We start from the raw sequence: 17,835 nt of genomic DNA, 5'->3' as shown, positions 1-17,835 counted from the left end.
GAAATTATTTGCAGTATAACAGAAATGCATTTCTATAGTTGTACCCTTTTTCATGGTGCAATGTAATACACTTATTGTCCTTGCCTCTCAAGGTAGGCTTCCCAAGGCTAGTTTGGCCTGTGGTATTTAAATGCATTTTATGTTTATATGTATGGATTTCTTTCTTTCTTTCTTTCTTTCTTTCTTTCTTTATTTCTTTATTTGAAAATTAGTAGAGAATAAGAGTTTTATTTGGCATGTGAAGTATGCAAAATGCTGACAGAGCTGGAGTGCACAGATGCCATTCTTAATTAAGCGATCTGTTCAAACTGCTCTAGCTGTTAAGACGAAAGCAAAATAAAAGTACAAGGGGAACAATGATATTTATCAAACTTCTCCACACATGGAGGCCTGTATCTTTACCTGGTGTAAGATTATCCATGTGGTCATCAAAGAAGGCCAGTCATGACACCCTAACTGAGAGAACAAGATCCCAAATCTTCATTCACATGGTTCGAAGCCTGACCCAAATTAATATGCACTACCATGTCAGTAGCACAGATGGTGGTTACCTGATGGTACCGACTGAAAAAAAACACCCTAGAGAATATTGCATCTGAAAAGCAGTATCCCTCAGGAATGGTTCAAATTGGGACAGTGTAACTAACATATGTCACGATCAAGGCAGTATATACAGTATAATATTTGTACAGTGCCCCAGTTAAACTGGAAGGTTTGGCCTCCTCTGGGAAATTCCTTAGAAGAGTCCAATTCAACTGATCATCATGCATACAAGTTTCAAGGACACTTACCTTTTGGTTTAGTAATTAATAGATAGCACTCTATTTGTAAAGTCTTCAGCTATAAACGAAAGAAATAGATGAGGACCTTTTATACTGTGCTTCAGTCTATCTGATACTACTACAAAGAAGAAAAAGTACTAAAACCATTATCAGGTAGTTGGTTCTGGTTAAAAAGTGTTTAGAAATGGATCTATAGGCATCGCAGGAATGGATCAACAGGTTCTGCTGCAGAGGAACAGAACAGAATGGAATCCTCCCATTTAATCACAAGGCACAGTGAAAAAGCAAGGAACATGCAGCACTGTTTACCATAAAGCATTACTTACACGCGTCTCGTGCTCTCCCATTAAGGAATGCTTAAGCGCTAATGTTCTTTTCCCAGTGTATTCCCCCACCCCCACCCCGAACACGCTTATTCTATAGTTTATATAAATGTGTCCTTTGGTTCATAAATAATTCAGCGTGCCTGGCTGTGTTTTTCATCTTCACTTCATGTTTCCCCTTCCGCAGGATAATGAAAAAGGTAGTTGGCAACAAGTCTGGCTGCCCAACCAAGGGTGATAAAGTGGTGGAGCTGATTTACATCGATATTGTTGGGCTCACTCAGTTCAAGAAGACGCTTGGTCCTTCCTGGGTACATTACCAGTAAGTGTTGCTCACCTTCTCCCGCTATCACAGTAACCTATTACATAGTTATTTTTTCTGTTTTGTTTCTGCTAGAATGCAGCCAAGTTGTTTTGTTCTTTTCCTTGTGACTTAATCCTTAAATGGGCGGTGCTTCCTTTCCAATGAAATCTGTACATCGCATTCTGTGAAGTTTGGTGGTCATCAGCCAATCGGCATAGAATATCCTGTATTTAGCTGGTGTCAGTGAAATATATTATAAATAATTGGTTAAAACTAACTGGTGTAGTTACAATGACAAGTTGAGACTGCAAGCATCAGCGTTAATGGTATAACTTGTATAATAACCCCATTGCTTCTTGTTCTTGCCATCTAAACTCCGCTTGATTTTAAAATGGGTTGATTCCAAATCCTTGTCTGCCCCCCTGTTTTAGACAGACATACACAGTACTGTATTTGGTAGTGAGTGCAGTAAAGTGGTAATCAGCCTGAAGAGGATTAACATACATTTGCATTTTAAATTCTGCTTTCGTTTTGGGTAAGTTCCAGTTTGCATTTATGTTCAACCCCACCTTCCCAGCCATCTAGCCATTTCAATTCTAGTTCATGTTCTGCCTTTAATCTCTCTTATTTTTTTTGTTATATAAAGTTGAAGTTAAACGTGCAGTGTGCGGGGTTGACACTTTTTATTAGTAACACTTCTGGTTCTTGGGTGGTCTGAATTACAGCTACTGTACAGCGGTATAGATGCATAGATTCCGCAGCGTTCCTGTGGATATCTGTAAGAATACCATTCCATTCATCATGCAGTGTACAATTGTGTCAGGGATGTTGGCACTTATGGGCTCTGATGGATTCCACTGTCCAGCTCCTCCTATAGCAATACAATCAGATTGAGATCTGGGGACCGTGCAGGCTGTGGCAAGTGTTTTATTCCATATTGGAATGCACCAGCAAATCTTGGGCGTAACTCCCAATAAACTGGTTGGACCCCTCCTGTACATATTGTATAAACAACTGCAAATGTGTGCAATTTAGTAGAATTACATTACAAGGCAGAATATCCTTTGGTTGATAAGTCGTGTAGTGTTATAGTATTTATGTCAGATTAAACAGATGAGTTCATGAACCACTAAAGAGGGGGCTGTTTCTGTTGATCTAACAATCTGGACATTGATCATTTAAATGCAGGATTATTCTTAATGAAAATCTATACAACATACCCTCTGTCTGATAGCGGATATTGTAGATGCAATGAAAACTGTAATTGCAATCCTTGGCTGTCATAGCTCGTTATAACAGCTGGCTTTCTGTGGAATATTTCATTTTCCTGAAATTTATTGGGTTGTAATAAATTTATGGTTATGGTACATTGTTTTTTTAACTACTGCTGAGATGTCAGCAGCCTTTTATTAAACTGTGTTAGTTTAGCATATTCTAATGTAATATCTTGTACTAAAAGAAAACTATTTACATTTCTGGCTATGTTAAACTTAGATTACAGAGAGAAAGCGCAAATCTACTTCAAACCGTGTCTCCCTATTTATGCTTTTATTTTAAAAGGATTTACCGTTTTAACTCTTTAGTTTGCTGATCTACTATTATGAAACCCCTCCTCCCTCACCACCACTTCCCAAATAGACCATTAAAAGTATTAGCTGACAGTTCAGTTTACCCCCATAAAACCAATTAAAACTTATTTTTGAATGTCTGATACTTGAACAAAGGTCACTTAGTTATTCAACCATTAAATAATTTTTACCCAAAATTGAAGGCTTGTAGACTTACACCTGAACATGCTTCACAGTAAAGTGTACAGAAGGCCAGGGTTTAACAATACTGTATAATTTGATCCATTTTCTCTAAGATGACCTCTTGAACCATTACTTTCATGTGTATAGATTCCAGTATGTTGGGGATCAAACTATTTGAGATACTTCTAGTGGTATCAGTATGGTAAAGGTGCTATACATCTAAATGGTTTATGTGGGACAGTGAATAAATTGCTCAGCGTATTAGAGCTGTCAACTGTATTAGTCATTTTAAAAATAATGAGAGCCGTCATAATACTGTTTGGTTTCTGTCTCCAATAAATCATCCACTTTAAATGAATTCTTCCCTAAGGCAAAGAATATTGAGAGTTGTACCTGTTTGTAATGTTTAATATGTGTATTGTCTGACATTCACATTTCAAGCCGGCCTAATTTAACATCAGTACCTTCAAATACAAGTCATCTGGATGCTCTGAATGCTAAACTCTTTCCAGAGAAATTAGGGAGACCTACCACATTGGAACATTGTGGTTTTCAGTTTATTGTGAACTGTAAAAAGAAATAACGTATTTATTATTATTATTAATGTTAATTGTTGTTGTGCAGTATTATTATTATTATTATTATTATTATGATGAGCTTTTAGAATGAGCTGTTTACTCTGACTTTCTAGTTTCTAGACTGCCTTTGAGCCATCCAGAGTTTCTAGAAAGAAGACTAAAAAGTGTCCCTGCAATGCAACTGTTTACTGTATTCAATAAGATACTGTCTTGCTTGCTGTATACTGTATGCCCTATTCTTATTTTTTTTATAAAGGTTCTGCATATACGGCATATCTTATAATAATTATGAACTCTGACTATAAATCTTGTTTGAATTACTTGTTTGAATATGCTAGTACAGTATATATTCTGTATAATTCCCTGTGTGTTTTAGAGGCCGAAATCCAACATTACAAATATTGTCGTCCTATGTATTTAAATATCTTGAGTTATTTGATTCTGAAGCAAAATAAATAAATACTAATCAATAATTAATAAGTAGATGGGTAGTCTTGGATAAAGGCAGCAGCTAATTAAATAATAATATTGTCAAGTTACCCATTAGAGTGTGAAACAAGTAATAATATGCAACTAAATTGAGGATATACTAACTTATTTATGAATAGCTTCAGTATCAAAAGATAATAAATTAAATAGAAAGGATAATCTCTGAAAGACAATATTTAAACTATTGTTGATTTATGTATAGATGTTTCTGCTTTCTTCCATAGTTCAGCTATCTGTGCACTCAACTAGAATGCACGTTGCTTACATTCCAGTTTGTTTTATAGCTTCCAAAGGTGGTCCCACAGTTTTGCACGCTACTCTGTATAACATAACATGTGTGATTTAAAGCAGTAGGGGTATATTTAAGTTGAGTGAAAGAGAATATTTTGCATCCCAGTATTTCATCGATTTTCTTAGCAAATACCAGTTATTTTTCAAGCCAGTCTTGTATTGCAGGGGCCTTGATGATCCTAGTTTTTCTTTTTTGATCTTGCCTTGCTGTGAGCAGTGCTGAAATAAAAGCTCCCTTGTTGCGCTAATGGAGTATTTTGTCAGACACTACAAGCAGACCACTACTAGTCCAGCACATATTTGAACCATTCATCAGTGTGCCAGAGTGCACCATTTGTATCCCTTTTTTCAAAATGTTCCCAGTGGGAGGGTGGACACCCCCTCCCCACAATGTGCCTCGATGACATTGGAAACCCAGACTACCTTGCAAGTGCCACATACTTCAAAACTAATTGAAAACCCTGCATGGTATTTGAGAATCTGCCGTGAGGACAGGAGCCGCATGCTTTTAATGTGTTTAAAAAGCCTTAATCATTCTTCCTGTATTTTACTGTGAACCAGTATGACCAGTGTACTGTATCTTCAACCCCAACTGAACTCATCCATAAAACAAAAGAGCCTTTGAAATGAGTCCTTACATGTAGGAGTTCACATTTGATCACGTCTTCCTCTTTTTAGGTGTATGCTTCGTGTGTTGGATTCATTTGGCACGGAACCAGAGTTCAACCACGCTCAATATGCACAGTCGAAGGGACATAAGACCCCATGGGGGAAGTGGAATCTGAATCCCCAGCAGTTCAACACCATGTTTCGTGAGTGAATCTATTCTGTTTGTACTTCTTTAGCTTGCAGAGCAGACTGCATCACCAGCCAGTCCATCTCTAAAAACAAAAGCCTTCAGCTTTTACACAGTTACTGTAAAAAAAAAAAAGGAAAAGGCACAGTAACCTGTATTGATAACCAGTGTGACAGTCTGGGAATTTTTTAAAAGTCCTTATAACATGGTTAATTGATTTTGCATGTTGAATAATTACAGTATTTATGTGGATTAAGTGGCAGTAGAATTCAGAAACTACTCCAATAATAAGGGTGATATTTTACAGTAGGTACTATCTGAATGATTAAATATGATTCTTGCAAGTCCTGCACATCCAAACAATATCTGATGTATTGATTATGGCAAAATGACATTGTAACATACTTTCCCTTCTGTGCGTCAGAGATCTGAGAGGTTGAGGTATCTGTACCGCAGTGTTATCTGTATGTGTGAATCTTCTATTTCCGGGGTAGGAACTATTTTCTAGGAGGGTGCTCTAATAAAGTGCAAATACTTGAACCAAAAAACACCAGGAAACAGGTCCTACACCGCCATTTCCCCTGCTTGGCAGCAATCTCATGATAATGAATGTTAGTCTTCAGACTGCGTGTAGTAGATGAATGAAGATTGAAAATCAAGCTGTTTATGCAGTTTGACCCTGGAATTTATTCAGATCCTTGCTGTACTGTTACTGTAGATTTCTCTTTAGGATAGTGGGAGGATAAAAATACCTTCAGATATGAGATCATTGTTGTTTTATATACAGTATAGCCCCCTACAGTCGTGCTGTGATTTTCTGTTTCTCCATTACTCAATTGATTTTATACTCAAGGTGCAGGTAAAGGGCAGGTTTAGATCCAGTAGAATGCATCTGATAAAAATTAAATATATTTATGGATTTATCAAAGGCTAATGTTTTACTTTTATTTTGTATGAGGAACACAACATTGATGAGTAGATTACTGTTTAGCTGGAACTGTAGCATTTCTGTTTGATGTTGCTAAGAGGGTTACTACAGTCCTACTCATGTGACTTCTGTATCTTGATGCACTGCATTATTTTCTGTTTCATATACCCTTTGAGTCTGAGATGCTGAATTCATCTAAAAAATCTGCCTTTTTTAATTTGCAGTCCATTTATTAAGTGCGCGTCAGGTCCAATTTATTTTCACACGTGCAGTTAATTTTAGACGCACTGGCAAATGGGTTTAAAAGGCCCTGCATATCAACAAAGCACTCACTAGGCATCTCCAGCCCGCCCCACCCTTTCGTTCGCTATCGCTTTCACATATACTAAGAAATAAAGAATAATAATAATAATAGTCGTACATACCGATCAATCATCTCCTGATCACTCGTTTTATCACCAAACTCCTCAATAATGCAATCCAAGTCATTATTTTATTACTATAACATCTCAAAAAAGCTCTGCAAATGTCCGTGATAGTCTCTGTGCTCTGATACAGTAACAGCCAGCTTGTTTCCTTATGACCGCCCATATGGGATGCCAGGGGCAAGTATGACTATTCATGAGATGAGCCTTTTTAATTTAATTTAATTTTTTTTTTTTTTTTCTATCAGCTTGTCTCGGCTCCTGTCGCTCCCACTCAGCCATTGAATGGTTTTCTCGGCTTTTTCCGGAGAAAAAACGACTAGATACCCGTTTTTTGCGTTTTTTTGATGATGTCGGACAGGGTCCGACAATGGACCAGATAGGAATAATTGCAATGTCGGACAAGGTCCGACAATGGACCGCAAAGGGTTAAAGCCTTTTTCTTTTCATAATCCTACAAACATGTATACATATTAGGATTGTATTACAGGTCATATGGCCTGTAATATAATCCTGGAAAGGTTTATCCAGCAGTGGAGCCAGGATTTAGAGAACACTCTTTAGCACATGTGTTATGAATATGTGAATAATAGAAGTCTCTTCCAGGGCAGGTGTGCTATTACTGGTAAATAACTATTTCAGATTGTAACTGCTGCCACAGGGAGCAGTTAATTACCAGAGATGATATGAGATACATTGGTGATGGCTAAATTGTGAGTTTAATAGACCATCCCTTTTTTGCTTCCCGATCTGTTTCACGAGAAATGATGGAGGACTAGTGGGTGGGTATGACATAGGCCACCTAATCTGATGCTTAGAAAAATAAGTATTCATTAAAATCTGCAAAGCGACTGGACCTGTGTCTGTCATCTTAATCTAAAGGTGTGGAACTCTCAACAGCTCAGTCCATGGGATCAGATAGACTGAATAACCCAAAGCAGCATTTGAACTGCGACCTTGCAGCTTGGAGGGGTTCTTACCAATGAGCTACTGACAGCTTTGTAACTGATTTACCTGCACTAGTTTGTTTTAGTAAGTTATGTTTTGAATACCCTAGTTAGATAGCCCCTTCGTGCCACAGATGGCAATTATGGATTGTCACTCATGGGTATTCCCAGCAAATAAATAAATAAATAAATAAATAAATCGGATCTATCTGTGTATCAATTTGGATGTTGATTTGACAAATGGTGCAATTTAAGAAATGGATGAATCAATGAGCCATTATTTAGAAATGTCTGTCATTCTTCAGATGTGTTAATTACAGTAATAGTAATCAGACTGCACTCCAATCTGCTTCTGTTGCAAACAAGGCCCCCCAACCCCTGCCCCCCGCCCCCCCCAAAATCATTGTTTAATTGATGGAAAATGTTGATAACACTTCTATGGGTTAATTTTGTTTTGTTACAGTAATTAACTCCACCGTGGGATGAATGCAGGTAGTTAATTAGCATGATATCCCCTAGGAATGTGCTGCAGTCACATGCCTAATATTTCACTTTAGTCAAAAAATTGGAATATCGTCAGTCACCTATTCTATTAAGTATCCTTTTAAAAAGGTTTAAGTAATACTGCAGCCACTTTTCATGGCCCCCTGTCTCAGAAACCATTTGAGATTGACTTCATACAGTGATACAGTATTTGCAGGAGTTATGTGAATTCCTCAGGATAATTGTGCCCAAGACCTTGAGTTGCATGACAAATGCAGAAAGATCTCACTGCTGCAGAGTAAGCAGCATCCAGTTAAGAGCATCAGTGTGTGACAGTGCATTGAACCAGGGAAAATAAATGACATGCTGGCAAAACCCAAGTTAAATATTTCTGGAATTTAAATGCGACCAATGCATGCAGCAAAGAATAGTTATCCCAGCAAAGTAAATACAAAATAATTTGCTTAATTATTTGATTTATAGTATACCGCAAGCTATTTGATTATAAAAACAAGGAAGTCATACAGAATAACATCTGATCCACGTGCATATTATTTCTGTATCCACCAGATTAATAACACTGGTGGAAACAAGTGTCACAGCCTGATGCATTCTATTAGGTGAAAGCTCTGTTCAAAACTAAATGTGTTGCCAACATTTATTTATCACTGTACTATTTTGTGTGCAACAACCGATCTATAAAATGGCTGACTGTCATCTCATTAGTGAAGCTTACGGGCCATGGATACATGCAATAATAAGTCCCAACTTGACCATACAGGATCTTTCTGGTATGGAGCCATGCTGATAAGGAGGGAATTATGCAAAGAGGAAATTAACTGCAAAGATGCAAAGAGGAAATTGACTGTAGAGCTGTTGTGCCATTTAGTTCAGTTTGCGACTAAATGGTTTTCCCTCCCACAACAAAACTACAAATCCGAACAAATTGCCTGCCATTCAAACACATTGCTTAACAGTAAGAATTTATTTTGGTAACTTGATTATTCACTACTTATCCAATTATGGCAAAACTCTTATATCGCTGCCATATATTGTTTGACTGGTGTAACCCTCTATATCAGATACTGTAGTTTAGCAAAATGTTAGAGATTATTATTAACTGCATATTTGACACATGTTGGTGGTTTTATTTAGGAACAGGCTGTGCTACAGACCTGTGCTTGAAGCATGTAAAGACATGCAAAATGATATAGACAATTATACTAGCCTCTCCCTTTAAGATGAATTCTTCTTTGATAAATGGTGCAAACAATAGGAACTAAGAGGCTGAGCTGACCTGCTCCGCACATAGGCAGAGAAAGCACCTGCACAGCTTCTATTCCTCACAGAAACTCACCTCTATTTCCTCTGATTTAAAAAGACCAGTTAAGGGGGAACATCACAACCCCCTTCCATTCCCATTTAATCTTCCTTGGACAGTTTTATAGCACTACGAATGTTTCAGTTCACGAAAAAAAAAAAAAATGTTTATTGAATGCAGCCAGGAGAGACCCATCCCCCATCTTCACAGGGAGTCTCGAGGGCAGTAGACCTCTGATTCGAAGCTCACAGAAAGGATGCTTGGATATACTGTATGATAGATAATATAATATGTAGATGTTCTCCTTTTGAAACAAAACTACCATGAGCAGAACAGGACAGTGTAGAAATAAGGACTGTCCCTCAGAAGAAATTACCACAAGCTTCTAGACCCCAGAGACCTCTGGTGAGAATAGAGAAGCTGTGAAAAAGTATCCTTGCACTTTCCAAACAGCTAATAATGAGTGTCACTATGCCAATAAGAAGATGTGATGTGGTCTTGAAACAGCTGTTCATCAGTCCCTCTCCTGACAGCTACAGAAGGGGTTCACCTCGTGGGCATTTGTTTTGTTCAAGAGCCAGGAGATCCTAGGTTTGAGGACCCATATTTATTATAAATTACAGAAATAAATGACCTGTGGTTTTGTAGATGTTAGTACATCTAAAGACCCTTTCACACTGACATGATCTACGCGGGTCAGAGCCTACCCGGGCAGGACCCGGTGTAATGTGGGTCGGGTAGCTGATTTCACATTGCTTTTGATAAAGCAGGGTTGACCTGGGTGACAGGCGCAAGTAAACAATGTGCGGAATAATGCCCCAGAAGCAGCTTTGCATTGTTCAATGTTCAATTACCCCCTTCCACTGCAGTACAGATTACGTTCTGCAGTGCAATTTTTTTCTTTCTTTATTTTTACTGAAGACCTGGAGATCAATTGCACCCTCCTGTGCACATATGTTGTTCATTGACAGAGTATTTTTTTTTTATATATATCCAGCATCTGCCATTGATTTAAATGACCGATTTAGAGGAATGATCCAGATGGGAAATTTGGGATTATTATACATTGTGTTGAAGATGAAATATCTTATTCAGATGTTGGATTTATAATATTACTAAGCTACCAGTTAGGTTTTAGAAAATAAACGGTGGACCCCAAAGCCATTTTAATCCAGGTGACTAATATTCATTTTGATATCAAGAAGAATTTAATAACGACACCAGTGAAAATCACAGTGGGCAAGCTGCGTTGTGTCATATAGAAATGGGTGGTTGTAAAAGCAGATAAACTGTTGTCCGTGCTTTCAATGGTTGAATGTATGGAATGGCAATTCAGGCAAGTTGTTACTAGATCACAAAAAACAAAGCATTTCCTGTGTATTTATATTGTAATTTACAGCACAAAAAACAGTCAACATATTCAGTGACTAGTAAAAGATATGGTTTTGAATATGGTGTATCATTCGTCTTCTGCCTACAGCGCACACACCAGACAACAGCTTTCTTGGATTTGTGGTGGAGCAGCACCTCAATGCCAGTGACACAAAGCATATTGATGACATCAAAAGGCAAAATCAATCCCTTGTGTATGGAAAAGTGGCTAACTTCTGGAAGGTAAGCGGAAATTCTCTTTTTATTTATTTATTTTGTTTGAAAAAATAGAGATCTAGTGCCAGGTGTAGTTAAAGATGTCTGTCTGCGTTCGTGTACTTGCCAGGTATAACTGATTGAGGAAGCAGTAGTGTCTTGTTGGATAGTGGGATTGATTGAATATATGCAAACAAGCGAAGATGGACGAGGTTGAGCAAACATTTGTGGCTGTGTTTATTTTCAGTGTTATTAATAAGGTTGCATCACACAAGAGAAAAGCAGTGGGGAGAACAGCCCCCCCCCCCCCCCCCCCGTCTCTTTAGCACACGCCTTTCGATGACGGAATTTCGTACAGCACAGGTTGGCCCCATTGGTTATGAGATATGAAACTGTACTATCTAGGGTGTAGCTGAGCGTCGGTGAAAACACCGTCCAGCTACACCTCGCCCAGACTGAGGAAAGGCAGTGGAAACTAAGCATCGGAGACACATCTCTGTTTAAAGTTATTCATTAAGGGCTGTTGCAGGCTTTGGTTATGACAAGGGGACTACACAATTGTGGTTGTGATACAATTGTCATATTTTTAGAAGAAAAATGCTGAGGCTACATTGAATGCACAGTGCCCAAGCTAAAAACAATATTCCTGGTTTATAACCACCATTTTATGTGCACCAGAAGTGCCCTCATATCCCCCTCCTTATCTGTGCCCCGAGTCCTCCACACAGCTGTCGGCTCAAGCTATTGTAACTGTAATCCTCTGAAGCAGTCTATCCCTGTCCTTATCTATGCCTCGTCAGCAGATCAGCCTTCTTATTGACCTCACAATAAATCGATGCAGAGTTACAGTTCTGGTGGCGACAACAATACAAGCTTGACTAGTACCTCATGTTTACCAAGCACTGTATAGCGATCCCGCTGCACTTGGATGGCAAAACAAACGAGCATTTACAGTTCAAAAGACACTGTCAGTAAAGCAGCAAAATGCTACTTATCTAAAACTAGAGATTGTCTGCAGTAAAACAGACCTTCATTGTAATGATCAACATGAACAGACTGTTAACAAATGATACCAGTAGCTATCCTGGAACTGAGTACATGTGCTTGCAGTACAGTTTGCAAAGGGCTGTTAGAAGTTGGTAATGCTGTTTTATATATACCTTTATACATAAAGTAATAGCATTTTGAAACTTAACATGTTAAGGTTAATCTGCTGGTAGTTTCCTGGTTTTATTGCTGCTTTGTGTTTAAAAATGTATGTTTCCATCCACAGTGCAGTGTTGTTAAACGTCCTGGGATGAAACAGATTGAAACACATCACGAGGTGCCTCTTGGTAAATGAGCATAGTAATGGCACAGTGCTCTTCATTGCCTTGAGGTGCCTGTGTGTAAATCACAAATACAAATAGTAAAATGGATAAAAAGAGCTCTGTTCCTCTGAAACTATTGATTCATTGTTCCAGCTCCATGCCGCTAACTGGCTTGGCCTGCTGGTTTAGCCAGAAGAAACATACTGTGCAGCACCCAAGAGTTAATCAATGTTGAGATGGTTTTTGTTAGATGATCTCTCAGATTGTTGTGGGAGGAAAATCCAGCTAGCCAAGTGTTCAGGAAGATTCCGAGCTGAGCAGCAGGCTGGTGTTCAGTAAGATTCCGACCTGTGTATTGAGCAGCAGGCTGGTGTTCAGGAAGATTCCGAGCTGTGTATTGAGCAGCAGGCTGGTGTTCAGGAAGATTCCGAGCTGTGTATTGAGCAGCAGGCTGGGGTTCAGGAAGATTCCGATCTGTGTATTGAGCAGCAGGCTGGTGTTCAGGAAGATTCCGACCTGTGTATTAAGCAGCAGGCTGGTGTTCAGGAAGATTCCGAGCTGTGTATTGAGCAGCAGGCTGGGGTTCAGGAAGATTCCGACCTGTGTATTAAGCAGCAGGCTGGTGTTCGGGAAGATTCCGACCTGTGTATTAAGCAGCAGGCTGGTGTTTAGTTGGAAAGAGGTTTGACATTCCCATGAAGAATTTTCTCTGAGCCCTGCTAGCTCTGTTTTGCAATCCTTGTGAAGATTAAAGCCTCTGGCAGATCATGTTCAGGTCTCGGGAAACCTGCATGTAAAATTAATTCAAATAATTCTATTCCCTTAAGTGGGGTGCAAAAATGCTTTCAATGTGATTTCAGAACAAATTATTTCAATAGATTTTAAAAATGTTTTTTATTTTTTTTCTTAATCATATTTTTAAGTTAATAGTGGCACTGCATTCCATAGAGTCATGCCCTTCCTTTTGGTTTCCTTATTTATATGAAGTAGAAACCACAGGAGACTTTTTGTCCCTAAATACTTTGGATCCTTGTATTCATTTAGATTAAATAATTAGTTTGTTCTAAAACTAGATAATAGAATCCTGTTTGTTTACTTCCTTGTTATCCTTTTCGTTGTCATATTAACTCCCAGTCATTGCATATTTACAGTTTGCTAATCCATCCGTTGCTGAGTTAATCTGTTTATAATTAAACAATTATGGATTTGTAACCAGGATATCAAGTGATCTAAGAACTTGCAGTATTTAGTGAACATTTTAGTTTTTGGTTACATACAGTTTTAATAATAATAATAATAATAATAATCTATACACATGTAAATAAAAATCCTTTCTTGGTTGCTTGTGTGTGTGTTATTTCTGTACAGGTGATCTTTAATATATGGTTGTCTGGAATATATATTAAGAAGTGTTTATATGTTCTGGAGATTATTTTAATTCGCTGCACAGTTTGAAAGTGGCATTTGGTTGAAATACAGTACTTATGTTTGTGAGATGCACCACTGAGGAGTAATGTGCCATAACAACATCATTATTTCCTCAAAAAAGTTTTCTTTTTTTGGTTCGAAATATCAATGGTGATCGTTCTCACAGAATTTAGACAATGTTAAATGACAATGTTTTTTTTTGTTTGTTTTTTGCCACACTTAGGGTAGGCTGAATCAGACAATACTGATCTTAGGGGTTATTTCACCTGTTCTAAGATTACAGTTTATACCATATAGCGGGAAATGTTAATGATAAGTTAGAATTGACTGTCAAATTAGCATCTCTTGGTATATGTTATCGCTTGCTGCTCTCTCCTGCTTCAGTGGAAATGAAAGCAGTGTGTAATTATCCACCTCTGACACATTATTTATGTAAAAATGATTTATTTTAGTAAAGGTAGGAATGGCAAACAAGCAGGTGACCTTGCAAAAAGAGAGGCAGAATCAAATAGTGTGAAATCAGTAGGGCAGCTCTGTGTCTGATAACACAGCTCGTCATTAAGAACTGTGTAAGCATTGGGCTGTAATTAAGGCTGTTGTAAAAATGTGCATGTGTCATGTTTATCAGAAAGTTACTCATACATTATTTATCCATGTTAGCTTGTAAAAACTGGTGACTCATCTCCCTTCCAGAACTACAGGCATATGTTTTTCTCATTGTTCCTCTAAAAACAATGGTTGTATCTAGGATATTCCCTGGGGTTTTTAAGGAACTATAGACAGGACACAATGATGTCAGGACACAAGTAGTATCAGTAATGTAGAGCAACAGAGTAAGGCATTGTTTAGGACTGAAAATGATGATCAGAACTGTCTGACGTCATGTGCAAACAGCTAAAGGGAAAAAATGTATTATGTTTGAATGTGCAGTTAAAAAGTCAAGAATATCCGACTTCCTTACAAAATATAACCCCCTTGGGCTTTAAAAAGCTTTTTTTTGTTTAGCTACGACTTTTCTACAATTTAGAAGAACAGACAAAGGAGTCTATTCAGTTAAAGTAAGCCTTGTCAGATCGATTTGACAGTAGGTCTCTGGATGGCAGTGTTAACTAGCCTTTTTTGTCTGCAGATCCACAGATATCAAGACAACTTCAAATGGATTTTTACCTGCAGGTGCCTCCTAATGTTTGTTTTGTTTTTTTGTTAATTTTTAATGTATCTACAGAGGATTGTACAGCGAAAAACAATGTTACTGAAAATATTCAAGAGCTGTCCAAGATTAGTGGCTACATTTTAAATATCACTGGGGGTGGGTGGGTGTTTTAAGATTAGAGATTACACCCTGACACACAGCTACTGTAGGTCTTCCAGGATATTGTTTCCGTAGTCTCTGCACATTTCATGGTAATGCTGTTTCAAAAATATATTTGACTGGTTTATTTGTCAGACAACATCTCTGTTTGGAGCAGGAGATTTCTTTCGGTTTTGTTTTCTTACAGACTGACTGTGGTTGGATAAGCAGCCTGTTTTCAGAAGAGTCGGGTCAGCTCAGTTGGGTTGCAACATTATCTCGATGGAAACAGTACTTAGAAGGGCTTGTGCAGCATCCTGGTTATTGTATCCCTCTAACAGTGCTGTTCATGTTCTCTTCAGGCAGAAAAATTGGCCTACCTTTTTATAGAGCTGACCAGTGTTTGTAAGTCTCAGGTTATTTTTTATATGGTTTGGAACTTTACAAAGGGGCATGATCTTAGTTACCCAGTACAGTATATTGATCACATACATTATTGACAAGTGTTGCGTTCATGCATGGCCCCTCCCTTGAGCAATGCTAACCAATATGCTGTGAAGCTGTAACCAAATCTACCTATATATATATATATATATATATATATATATATATATATATATATATATATATATATATATTTATTATTTTTATATATATATATATACAGTACTGTGCAAAAGTTTTAGGCAGGTGTGAAAAAATGCTGTAAAGTAAGAATGCTTTCAAAAATAGACATGTTAATAGTTTATATTTATCAATTAACAAAATGCAAAGTGAGTGAACAGAAGAAAAATCTACATCAAATCAATATTTGGTGTGACCACCCTTTGCCTTCAAAACAGCATCAATTCTTTTAGGTACACTTGCACACAGTTTTTGAAGGAACTCGGCAGGTAGGTTGGCCCAAACATCTTGGAGAACTAACCACAGTTCTTCTGTGGATTTAGGCAGCCTCAGTTGCTTATCTCTCTTCATGTAATCCCAGACAGACTCGATGATGTTGAGATCAGGGCTCTGTGGGGGCCATACCATCACTTCCAGGACTCCTTGTTCTTCTTTACGCTGAAGATAGTTCTTTATGACTTTCGCTGTATGTTTGGGGTCGTTGTCATGCTGCAGAATAAATTTGGGGCCAATCAGATGCCTCCCTGATGGTATTGCATGATGGATAAGTATCTGCCTGTACTTCTCAGCATTGAGGAGACCATTAATTCTGACCAAATCCCCAACTCCATTTCCAGAAATGCAGCCCCGAACTTGCAAGGAACCTCCACCATGCTTCACTGTTGCTTGCAGACACTCATTCGTGTACCGCTCTCCAGCCCTTCGGCGAACAAACTGCCTTCTGCTACAGCCAAATATTTCAAATTTTGACTCATCAGTCCAGAGCACCTGCTGCCATTTTTCTGCACCCCAGTTCCTGTGTTTTCGTGCATAGTTGAGTCGCTTGGCCTTGTTTCCACGTCGGAGGTATGGCTTTTTGGCCGCAAGTCTTCCATGAAGGCCACTTCTGACCAGACTTCTCCAGACAGTAGATGAGTGTACCAGGGTCCCACTGTTTTCTGCCAATTCTGAGCTGATGGCACTGCTGGACATCTTCCGATTGCGAAGGGAAGTAAGCATGATGTGTCTTTCATCTGCTGCAGTAAGTTTCCTTGGCCGACCACTGCGTCTACGGTTCTCAACGTTGCCCATTTCTTTGTGCTTCTTCAAAAAGGCTTGGACAGCACATCTGGAAACCCCTGAAACCCCTTGAAATTTCTGCCTGGGAGAGACCTTGCTGATGCAGTATAACTACCTTATGTCTTGTTGCTGTGCTCAGTCTTGCCATGGTGTATGACTTTTGACAGTAAACTGTCTTCAGCAACCTCACCTTGTTAGCTGAGTTTGGCTGTTCCTCACCCAGTTTTATTCCTCCTACACAGCTGTTTCTGTTTCAGTTAATGATTGTGTTTCAACCTACATATTGAATTGATGATCATTAGCACATGTTTGGTATAATTGTTTAATTATACACCTGACTATATGCCTACAAAATCCCTGACTTTGTGCAAGTGTACCTAGAAGAATTGATGCTGTTTTGATGGCAAAAGGTGGTCACACCAAATATTGATTTGATGTAGATTTTTCTTCTGTTCACTCACTTTGCATTTAGTTAATTGATAAATATAATCTATTAACATGTCTATTTTTGAAAGCATTCTTACTTTACAGCATTTTTTCACACCTGCCTAAAACTTTTGCACACTACTGTGTGTGTGTGTGTGTATATATATATATATATATATATATATATATATATATATATATATATATATATATATATATATATATATATACACACAATTGAAATGTTCTGTTTAGCAGTACCAGTAATAACTATATTGAAAATACTATTAAAAAAAGTAAGAATCTGTTGGCATATCTGTCCCAGTTTAAATTCTCACATGAGAACAGCTTCTCTATATCTGGCATTGATACTGCTACTTCTAATTAATGCTTGGTCTCCTCAGTCCTAACACCATGTTTAATTGTTCAGGAACTGTGTCATTAGACTTCCAGGTAATGAGCAGTCTTGTTCCAGAATCTCAATCATGTTACACAGCACTTTGTCTCAGAAATTGGCTTGTTCCCAATAATATTTGGCTATTTTTGTCCTCCCTGCTGGTTGCAACTAGCTGTTGCAATTTGAGTGAGGTATAAAAGCATCACTGTGTATCCTCTTGTGTGAAACAAAGTGATCCTACTGAAGAGCTAGAAGAGCATCCAGTTAATAGGAAAACCTTATAATGCCTTCATGC

At 38.1% G+C, this 17,835-nt stretch overlaps 1 protein-coding gene across 5 annotated transcripts in view; it reads left to right on the top strand.

Moving 5' to 3' along the window:
• mgat5 (alpha-1,6-mannosylglycoprotein 6-beta-N-acetylglucosaminyltransferase) overlaps window positions 1-17,835 on the top strand; it is an 80,021-nt gene that overhangs the window by 39,689 nt on the left and 22,497 nt on the right. For all 5 annotated transcript variants that reach the window (XM_059032388.1, XM_059032387.1, XM_034012731.3 and 2 more), the window contains exons 9-11: window positions 1,293-1,427; window positions 5,197-5,330; window positions 10,899-11,032. In XM_059032388.1, the coding sequence (XP_058888371.1) occupies window positions 1,293-1,427; window positions 5,197-5,330; window positions 10,899-11,032 (403 nt within the window). The remainder of the gene's footprint in view (window positions 1-1,292; window positions 1,428-5,196; window positions 5,331-10,898; window positions 11,033-17,835) is intronic.

This window comes from Acipenser ruthenus, chromosome 10 (genome assembly GCF_902713425.1).
Source record: "Acipenser ruthenus chromosome 10, fAciRut3.2 maternal haplotype, whole genome shotgun sequence".
Classification (NCBI taxonomy): Eukaryota; Metazoa; Chordata; class Actinopteri; order Acipenseriformes; family Acipenseridae; genus Acipenser; species Acipenser ruthenus.
This window is presented reverse-complemented; position numbering and strand designations above follow the sequence as displayed.